This window comes from Rhinoderma darwinii, chromosome 1, assembly GCF_050947455.1.
Source record: "Rhinoderma darwinii isolate aRhiDar2 chromosome 1, aRhiDar2.hap1, whole genome shotgun sequence".
Classification (NCBI taxonomy): Eukaryota; Metazoa; Chordata; class Amphibia; order Anura; family Rhinodermatidae; genus Rhinoderma; species Rhinoderma darwinii.
Genome location: NC_134687.1, coordinates 120,977,918 through 120,988,672, shown reverse-complemented (window position 1 = coordinate 120,988,672; position 10,755 = coordinate 120,977,918). Strand labels below are relative to the sequence as shown.

The 10,755-nt window shown below is 39.0% G+C and overlaps 2 protein-coding genes across 2 annotated transcripts in view; both read right to left on the bottom strand.

Moving 5' to 3' along the window:
* Positions 1-2,921, bottom strand: LOC142737021 (lecithin retinol acyltransferase-like). The gene is made up of 2 exons (XM_075849680.1): positions 2,334-2,921; positions 1-826 (listed from the first exon to the last, which is right to left on the bottom strand). Exons 1-2 carry the CDS (start codon positions 2,919-2,921, stop codon positions 674-676), a joined length of 741 nt encoding a protein of 246 aa, XP_075705795.1. The 3' UTR covers positions 1-673.
* A 1-nt stretch (position 2,922) lies between these two features.
* Positions 2,923-10,755, bottom strand: part of LOC142692828 (lecithin retinol acyltransferase-like) — a 32,624-nt gene continuing 24,791 nt past the window's right edge. Inside the window, exon 2 of the mRNA XM_075847606.1 lies at positions 2,923-3,021. Coding sequence (XP_075703721.1) covers positions 2,923-3,021 — 99 coding nt within the window. The remainder of the gene's footprint in view (positions 3,022-10,755) is intronic.

Here is a 10,755-nt window from a genome sequence, read left to right as displayed (position 1 = left end):
TTTTCCATCAAAATTGTCGTCTCTCTACTTAGAAACAGAGCAACTGTTAAAAAGTGCGAGTAATACGGCATAGAACACAATTTACATGTAGTGTATCAGTTGTGATAAATATCGGAGCAGGATAACTGGTATGTTTATGGCAAATGTAGTTGGTAGATTAACTGAACCTCTGTGCACACGGCTGCTATGTGACATGGTTGTGAATATAGTCGAAACCCTACACAAGCAACTTCAATCTGGTAATTCAGTTAGTAACAATGAAATAAATATATTGTGAATGAAAGCTCAGCAAGTAGGAAGAGAATTGGCACAGACAGCTATTTCCCAAGAAACGTGAGATCATGTGACATAGCCATAGTTATGCATCTATGGATTGTGGCCTCAATACTCTGCATTACTACATTGTACTAAAATAGTAATACTTCTCATTGTAAGAAATTGTAACTCTATCTTTAAAAAAAAATAATTATAGAGTTACAAATTAAAACGTTTTAGTCTTCTCATAAGTATGCTACAAACTACAATATCCAAAACCTAGTGATCTCCAGTATTCTTACTCGTGGGTTTGGCCAATACTTTTCATTTCTATGAACATTGCCTAAAGCTCATGTTGCACATTTTGAAGGCACATAGCAGATTTGGTCATTCAATGTCTTGTCACACGTGTCCCAGCTCAGCTAGCCATCCAGAGGGTGAAGGTAATAAGAAAACTGGGAAGGGCGGTGAATGGGCCTACTCCCACACCAAGCGTCAATGCCATCCCTACGGCAGCAGAAATTACAACACTTCTTTGGTCTCGAATGATCTTCTTCACGATATCACAAAACTGAAATGAAAAGAAAAGTAAAAGAAATGAATGGTAAGTATAGAAAATTAAATACAATGATGTCATCAGCGTGAAAATAATATTCACCTTTATGACAAACATACTGAATGAGTATATATATATGTATATATATATGTATATATATAAATATGTATGTATACATACATGTATATATATATACATATATGTATGTATATATACATATATGTATATATACATGTATATATACATATACTTGTGTGTGTATATATATATATATATATATATATATATATATATATAAATAAAAGGAGAGAAAGAAACTATATACAGCATAGTCATACAGTTGTGCTATAGTCTTAACTTTATTTTTAAGCTATCCAACGGAAATCAAATAAAACAGTAAAATGCACCTTTATAGCAAATAACGCAAATTACATGCTACGTAACATTAGGGGCTCTATAAGTTTAACAAGCAGTAACAAAGTGTAAGACTTGTAATTGTGTAAATCGTATTGTATACTATATAAGACAAAGAAGTTTATTACAAAAGCACTGGAAATAATGTCGATTTTATTGATTTTTATCAATATTTCTTGGAAAGTTCAGAATTAAACATAATACATTTAGTATGAAAAGCTAAAAAAACAAAACATTGGTTGCAATGAAGGAGAATAATGTAATTATCCAAGAATATAAATATTTCTGACAATAGTGGTCTGGCAGAACATATATAGAGAAAATGAATGAATGTAGATGTGTTGTCTATTCCATGTAATATATATGATACATATCCATGATACATATAACACAAGCATTTGTTCCACATAGTAAAGCAAGGAATAAAACCCCATGAATTATTTTATTGGACAATTATAGGGAAGTAACACCTTCACAGACTCTTAGCAGATACCACAAGGCCCAGACAAGGTTTTATGTCTGCTGTTACTACAGGAACTATTTAACTATTAGAAAGGTTAAAGGTTATTAACAATTAAAGTGAATTGTTCCAGGCCCATCCACAATACCAGGTATACGTCGCCCAGCAATAAAGGGGTATAAAATCCAGCTTTAAAGGAAAAGAAGAAAGTGACTTTGTACTTGATACTTCCACCCGTTTTATGTGTAAATGAAATTGCGGCACTGAAGGAGTTGTAATTACAGAGTGTTATTATACTGGTCAAGTACAGACATACAACCTCATAAAGAAGAAATCTCAATAACCATGAATGTACAAGTCGATTATGTGGCACCTATATACAAACCTCTAATTTTATGTTAGAATAGATCTTAACATTATTAATATGTTTTGTTGTTGAAGTTTGTACACAATTCTTGCAGTTCTAAAAGTGAATAAAGCCTAAATAAAATGGATACAAGTTGCTTTCATTTCAAGTTAATATCAATAAATTAAATACATGATTCCATTTTCATGCATATAATGCATTATACACTATGATAAAATTGTAATATACATGAAGAATTCTACAAATAACAGTGTGCACAAATCCTATTAAGCTGAGTTTACCTTATCAGTCTGAAAGCTTACAGGAGACCCGTATCTACAATAAGTGACAAAGTGCTCGCAGTTATCCCACAGCAGACTGTATGATGTGGCCCCCACCAGTTTCTCAGCCCTCTGAGCCACTTCTTCATTAGAAAGAGGTTTTGTCTTGAAACATTTGTCCATGTGATTAACTATTATACTTCCACCATAGGCAAAGTCCTGCACAGTGTCCACCCTGATACTGGCCACCTTAGCCAAGACGCCCAGGATAAGCCTTTTGTTGGTGACAAGTTTTCCAGTCAGACACTTGTCGTCCGAAATAGCAGGGAGGATATCAGGCATCAGATGGGCAACCTTGTTATTTCCCAAGTAGATCCCAAAGTGAACAAACAGAGTCCTGGGGACTTGCAATAAGTCCCCTCTCTTCAGAGTGCAAATCTCAATAGCACATCTTGCTCCAATTTTCCTCTTTGCCAGTCTAAACTTCTTTAAGTTTGCAAAAATGAAGATTTTTTCAAAGATGAAGACCATCAGTCCTACCAGAAGGGATTTCATGATGCTCACCTTGAGCAGTGCAAGGCACGTATTAACTACTGTGTTGTCTTTCATGCTAATCTGTGGTTTTTGTTAGGCACATGGGGGAGAATCTCTTGAGAATAGTCTGAAAGCATTGGTCAAAACTAATGTGGGAGTCACCCTTCGTGGCATTCTATTAAAAATATTTAATACAAGAAAAAAACACTCCAAAAAAAATACATATGAGCTTTTAATATTATGACTATTTTATCTTAGTCTTGGTTTTATTTTTTTAATTTAAAAACGACAGTTAAAATTTTGAAGGGGTCCATCAACATATTCCGTAGTGTAATACAATTTTTTTTCCAAAAAATAATACAAATATATAAAAAAAATAATAATGAATTATTGCAGTACATGCTACGACTTGTATATTTTCAACATTAGTTAAGTTGTTCCACACGTACATAATAAAGCAATATACAATATTTAGAGATATTGTATACAATGGAACATACTATTTTTAATGAATAAATAATATGCTACAAAACAAAATTGTGCTTCTAAGTGCAGAATTAACATCTTCAGATGTTTTTTTTTAAAGAGCTCCATAACCAATAGATCAAGAAACATCTGAAAATGTTGTAGAGGTAGGAGTAGCATATTAGTAGTAAAACACATTTATACATGGATACTTACTATCAATCTCTGTAGGATTTTTTTTTTTATTGTAATTATTCAACCCGTACTGAAATTACTGAAATCAATTTAAAATATGAATTACTTTAGATCTAAAAATTCTTGTTCATGAAATGTTTTTAATTCTTAGCATACAAATGTATTATTTCAGGTTATTGCTAGGCCTGAAAACTAAAATTATCATCTGAATATCCTTTTTAATGCTCTGTCCTATCTTGTTTCAACGTCCTATCAACGTCTGCTGTTTGAAAGATACAGTGCTACTGTTGTGTGTCTGTACTATTGTATCCATTTAAAGACAAATTCCACAAAACGTCTAATAAAAGGGATGATCCCGGTGTTCGCTGATCAGTGCATTGTGAAGATGTGACTAGAATAAGATAGTAACGCTTCAGTAGTAGCCAACTTTAAACTGCAAGAGTCTTTGTATGGTAGTAATAGCACCCAGTTGTAAAGACAAGTGGCTGCTCTGAAGAAAAAAGTGGAAAAAAGTGTGGAACAAAAATTGTGAATACGTCTATAATTAAACAAACAATATAAAAATAAATTATTTGTATTATAATTCCTATGTTTTTCATTTCATATGTCTTATTTTAATAAAGTTCACTCAGGAGCCCAGTGCATTAAGAAGTGTAAGGGTAATTTTAATTGGTAAAAACCAGCGCCAATCGATGCTTTTTAGGCCATCATAAAAGACAAGTGACCAATTTCTGATTTCTAAATTCTATTCCAAGCCCACAACACAGGTCGACTTAGTTACCAACACAGGGTTAAAAAAATGACGTGTGTTTTATGTTAAGTGTGCATGTTTGTTACAAATGTTACAAGTTGCGATGCCAAACATGGGAAGTGTTAGGCTGGATTCACACACAGCATTTTGAATGGCATTTTTAATGGTGTTTTTGGCGGAGGTTTTTCATGTAGTTTTAAGTGCGGCCAGATGTTACGCTATAGTCTACAGTAAAATATAAAATGCACTACATAAAACAATGTTTTAATTTGTGGCCTTTTGAGGCAATTTTGTGGTCAGTGAAGTTTTTTCAAAAAGCAGCATGGATCCGGCTTTTTTTTCAGATCTGTTTCCCAAAAGCTTCTCTATAGGACTTCAAAAACGCCAGAAAAAAAAGCATTTACAAAAGGACACCGATTCAAAAACGCCACTAAAAACGGCTTAAAAAAAACATTATTTTAATAACCCTAGCGTTTTTAGAAGCTTGTTTGATGCAGTTTAAAATGCCAGAAATGTTCTGTGTGTGAAGGAGGTCTTATAACTATGGAACGAACAGTACTTTACTCAAATAATAATTACATATCAAAAATGTCATCAAAAGACCCCTGACAAGTGAAGAGGACATCTACTAGTGTGAATGCTACTAGTATTTGTATGTTAAATAGAATACTACGGGATAGTGCTGGACACATTATTTGACACCTTGAGAAGATATACAATATTATTACATGTATAAGTAATATAGCCTTTTTATTTCCCCTAGTAAAGATGTAACAATGGCGGCGCTCTCCTTACCAGGTACGTATTATTCCTACATTATATATTAAGGTAGTAGTCGTGAGCGAATACAGTTGTACCATATTCTTAAATCCATCAAAAAGGCAAGCAGGAAAAATGGAGTAATCCGTTAAAGTGCATTTTGATACATGTTAATCCATTATGTAAATGAATAAACCCCAGGAACAAAGCTCACAAAGGGGCAGCTCTGTCTTGTCAACAAAGCTTCTTATTCGGCAGCTAATAACATCGTCAGCCAAGTAAATGCACTACTAACCCACAGGGCTTCAACTTCCCAGAGAGTCTGCAAGTAATGATAGATGGGATGACACATTCATCTTACCTGAAAAATGACTGAGCCATTGAGGCCCAGAGAAAAGAGAACTTGATCCTTTATCCACTTGTATACAGACAGCTTTTCCCTTAGTGCCTGCCAGCGCGCTGTCATCAGCCATTAGCCAGGCTTTTTTGTGCTATCTCAACAAGGCATCACAAAAGCTTACCTTCTAACGCCTACTTGGTAAGAAATGATCCCTACTCCCAGCATAAAACCAAGCAGAGAACATACACCTTTCACACTGTTCCGTGCTTTGTCAATTGACATGTTTATGGCCCAATTTCCTGACTTTCCAGGTTACGTCTTGCTATAATATATAATTGTTCTTACTCATCAAAGAGAAAAGATGTTTAACTGGATACTTCCTTCCCGGCGTCTGGCATGGCAGGACAAGCAACAGCTATGATGATGCCTTCAAAAAGCTCTAAAAGACAATCTTAAGAATGCTAAGTATACACATAGAGGAGGAGAGGCTTTAGACGGGAAAAATTAGAGGCTCGCTTTCAGTTTTAGGGATTGTTTTGGATCCAAATGATTTTGTATGGACACTCACCTTATTACCTAATAGGCTCTCAACATGATAGTCAACGATACAAACCAATAAGCAACCAGTTACACATAGATAAAACATAATTTTATGTACTTTGCCTAAAAAAGTGTAGATAGGGAATTGTAATAGTTCTATTAGGCCTCATAGACATTGCGGCTCGTATAAGCATCAAATTGTAAAGAGCCATAAAGGGCTTGTCTACCCGTAACGCATTTGCTGCGTATTTTCTGTCCGGAATTGTGGATGGAAAATATGCAGCGGAATACAGTAGCAGCAAAGCGGGGGTGATTGAACAAATGTCATTCACCCGCTGCGGAAAAGTCCAGTCCAGAAATTCACCTGCGGTGCGTAATTTTAGTTCGGCATCATGTCAATTACTGGTGCGGAAAGTGGACTGAATTCCTGTGTTTTTCTGAAGAAATATCACACAACCTTGGAAAAAAACGCCGCAAAATCAGCACTATTTTCCACAGTAAAAAAAAAAGCATGAAATGGTGCAAATTTTCTGCAGCAAATCTGTTACATGCGGATAAGCCCTAATAGGCAACAAAAAGGCCACAAATCAAAACGCAGTTGTACGTAGTGCATTATATATTTTATTATAGACTTAAGGCCGGGTTTACACGAGCGTTTGCGTTTTGCGCACGCAAAAAACACGGCGTTTTGCATGCGCAAAAGGCACTTAACAGCTCCGTGTGTCAGCCCCGTATGATGCGCGGCTGCGTGATTTTCGCGCAGCCGCCATCATTAGGACACTCCGTTTGGATGCTTGTAAACAGAAAAGCACGTGGTGCTTTTCTGTTTTCATTCATCCTTTTCAGTGCTGTTGTGCGAATCACGCCTGTCCCACGGAAGTGCTTCCATGTGACATGCGTGGTTTTCACACACCCATTGACTTCACAGTGACAGCGCACAAATATAGAACATGTCGTGAGTTTTTCGCAGCGGACTCACGCTGCGTAAAAATCACGCACCTGTCTGAACGGCCCCATAGACGAATATAGGTCTGTGCGACGCGCGTGAAAATCACGTGCGTTGTACGGACGTATAGCACGCTCGTGTAAATGAGCCCTTAATGTAACATCACATAAAAAAGTTATTAAAATACCACGAAAAGCAAACAAAAATGCAGCAAAACGTTGTGTGTGTGTGAATCCAGCCTTATGCCTCTTTCACATGGCAGTATTTTGCTTTAGGAATTGGAAGCCAAAACCAGAAGACATAAACAGAGAATAATATATTGGAAAGATTTGCCCCTCTTCCGTGTTATGGACTTCCTGGTTTTGGCTTCCAAATACTGACGTTTAAAAGAGACCTAAGGCTGGATTCACACGAGCATGTTCGGTCCGTAAAGGACGGAACGTATTTCGGCCGCAAATCCCGGGCCGAACACACTGCAGGGAGCCGGGCTCCTAGCATCATAGTTATGTACGACGCTAGGAATCCCTGCCTCTCCGTGGAACTACTGTCCCGTACTGAAAACATGATTACAGTACGGGACAGTTGTCCCGCAGCGAGGCAGGGACTCCTAGCGTCATACAAAACTATGATGATAGGAGCCCGGCTCCCTGCAGTGTGTTCGGCCCGGGATTTGCGGCCGAAATACGTTCCGTCCTTTACGGACCGGACATGCTCGTGTGAATCCAGCTCAACACGTCTCACATGAAAACTGACCTTGCCTACAGCAAACCACTCAAAGCTCAGCTTATGTTTCCTATACTTATCTGGTAAAATGAGAGCTGAACTTTGGTTGCCATGGGCTACAAGGACAGGTTTTTTTTGTTAGACAGTTTTGATAAATGAGGCCCATTTGTTTTAAAGATTCTGAGAGATTCACTAAACATTCATAACAAGTGGAACTTCAGTTTGTATAGGAGTTTCAAAATGAACATTTTATGTTATTTGTCTACACAGTGATTGTCCAGTAACCTTTTGGGTGTATTCACATGGTTGGTTAATCCACATGCGTTTTTGCACTGCGAGAATGCACCCTTAGGCCTTATTCACACAATGCAGATTTGCTGCAGAGTTTACCAGTATTTTTTAAGCCAAAACCAGGAACGGAACCTAAACATATATAAAGAAAGGCCTCATAGGTCTGCTTTCTTGGATCCAATTCTGGTTTTGGCCAGCTCTGAAATCTGCAGAAAATCTGCACTGTGTGAACAAGGCGTTAGGGTATGTTCAGATGCCATAGATTCTTTGCAGAAATTCCTGCGACTGAAAAATCCATTCCATACATCTAAATGAGGTTGTTTCTGCAAACCCGTTAAGATAAAATTGACAGTTGCAGAAATTTCTGTAAAAAATCTGCCACGTGTGACTACACCCTTAGGGGGGATTCACACGAACGTGATTTGCGTCCGTGCAGCCCGCGTGGTTTTCACGCGGGTCGCACGGACCTATGCAAGTCTATGGGGCAGTGCAGACTGTCCGTGAGTTTTGCGCAGAGTGAGTCCGCTGCATAAAACTCACGACATGTTCTATATTTTGGCGTTTTTCGCGCATCACGCACCCATTGAAGTCAATGGGTGCGTGAAAATCACGCGCACCACATGGAAGCACTTCCGTGGGAAGCGCGTGATTCGCGCAACAGCAGTAAAAGAATGAATGTAAACAGAAAAGCGAGTGATTTTCTGTTTACAAACATCCAAACGGAGTGTCATAATGATGGCGGCTGTGCAAAAAGCACGTAGCCGCGCATCCATATGAACATGACACAAGGAGCTGTCACGCTGCTGCCACGCGCGCAAACCGCAGCGTTTTTTGCGCGCGCAAAACGCTCACGTTCGTGTGAATCCGCCCTTATGCTAGGAACACACACAGCGTATTCAAGGCGGATACACTCCTTCAAGCTGCGCAGCGTATTCGCCCTGAACACCGCAGGGAATGCCGTCTGAAATCCCACACCACACTGTTGTGCATTTTTTCGGGCATAAATTCTGCTGTGTAAATTATCGCACATACTTACCCCATCCCTCCTCTGATATCCGTTCTGACTTCCCTGGATGACGTTGCAGGCCACGTGACCGCTGCAGCCTGTGATTGGCTGCAGCGGTCACATGGCCTGCAACGTCATCCAGGGAGGCTGGACTGGAGAAGAAGCAGGGAAATCTGGGTAAGGCTGGGTTCACACGAGCGTGGCGTTTTTGCGCACACAAAAACGCGGCGTTTTGCGTGCGCAAAAGCCACTTAACAGCTCCGTGTGTCATCAGCATATGATGCGCGGCTGCGTGATTTTTGCGCCCATCATTATGACACTCCGTTTGGATGTTTGTAAACAGAAAAGCACGTGGTGCTTTTCTGTTTATTCATCCTTTTGACAGCTGTTGCGCGAATCACGCAGTTCGCACGGAAGTGCTTGCGTGCGGCATGCGTTGTTTTCACGCACCCATTGACTTCAATGGTGCGTGATTCGCGCAAAACGCCCAAAGAACGGACATGTCGTGACTTTTTTTCAGCGCACTCACGCTGAGTAAAAATCACGGACATGTCTGCACGGCCCCATAGACTAATATAGGTCCGTGCAACACGCGTGCAAATCACGCGCGTTGCACGGACGTTTTTCCCGTTCGTCTGAATAAAGCCTAAGTATAACTTTATTTTAACTTTTTCTTACTTGGGGTTTTTTCGGCAGAATCACTGTGATTTTGCCGCAAATATCGCAGCACGCACCACACCCATTGCATTCAATGTGAAAACCCGCAATGGAAGAGCTGCAGCATTAACATGCTGCAGTTGAGGAAACCGCACCACAGGTCAATTTATGTGCGTTTTCTTCTACTGTATTTTTCTGCAATGTGGGGACCAGATTTGTTGAAATCTCACCCACACTGCTGCTATTTTTTTCCCCAATAAGACGTAGCTTTAGCTCAAATTTTTTCATTTTCTCAACAAATATAAGAAGAAAAAGTCCCCCAACTTTTGTAAAGCAATTTCTCCCGAGTACGGCAATAGCCAATATGTGGTCATAAACTGCTGTTAGGGCTCAGAAGGGAAGGAGCGCCATTTGGCTTTTGGAGTGGAGATTTTGCTAGATTGGTTTCAGGGCACTATGTCGCATTTGCAAAGCCCTTGTGGGACCAAAACAGTGGAAACCTCCCTGAAGTGACCTCATTTTGGAAACTACACCCCTTAAGGTATTCACCTAGCGGTGTAGTGAGCATGTTAACCTCGCATGTGTTTTCCAGAAATGAGTGTACACTCGATATTGCAGAGTGAAAATGGCAATTTTTCTATAGATATGCCAATATGTGGTGCCCAGGTTGAGCCACCATGAAAATACAGCTTTCTAATTAATATGCTGTGTTTCCCGGTTTTAGAAACACCCTACATGTGGCCCTAATATTTTGACTGGACGATTGACAGGGCTCAGGAGTGAAAGAGTACCATGCGAAATTGAGGCTTAAAGAGGCTCTGTCACCAGATTATAAGTGCCCCATCTCCTATATAATCTGATCGGCGCTGTAATGTAGAGAACAACAGTGGTTTTTATTTTGAAAAACGATAATTTTTGAGCTTTATTTTAGATTTATGCTAATTAGTTAATAGACAACTGGGCGTGTTTTTACTTTTTACCAATTGGGCGTTGTACAGAGGAGTGTATGACGCTGACCAATTAGTGACCAATCAGCGTCATACACTTCTCATTGTTCCAGCCCAGCTTCTTTCACTGCACAATCACGCTGTAACAATGAGAAGTGTATGATGCTGATTGGTCACTGATTGGTCAGTGTCATACACTCCTCTGTACAATGCCCAGTTGGTAAAAAGTAAAAACACGTCCAGTTGTCTATTAAGAAACTAATTAGCATAAATCTAAAATTGCTCACAA

Excerpts from the sequence above, each read along its gene's own strand:
- LOC142737021 (XM_075849680.1), bottom strand. The coding sequence starts at position 2,921 with ATGAAAGACAACACAGTAGTTAATACGTGCCTTGCACTGCTCAAGGTG. Across the intron at positions 827-2,333 it reads TAAGCTTTCAGACTGATAAG|TTTTGTGATATCGTGAAGAA; the intron begins GTAAACTCAGCT and ends TTTTCATTTCAG.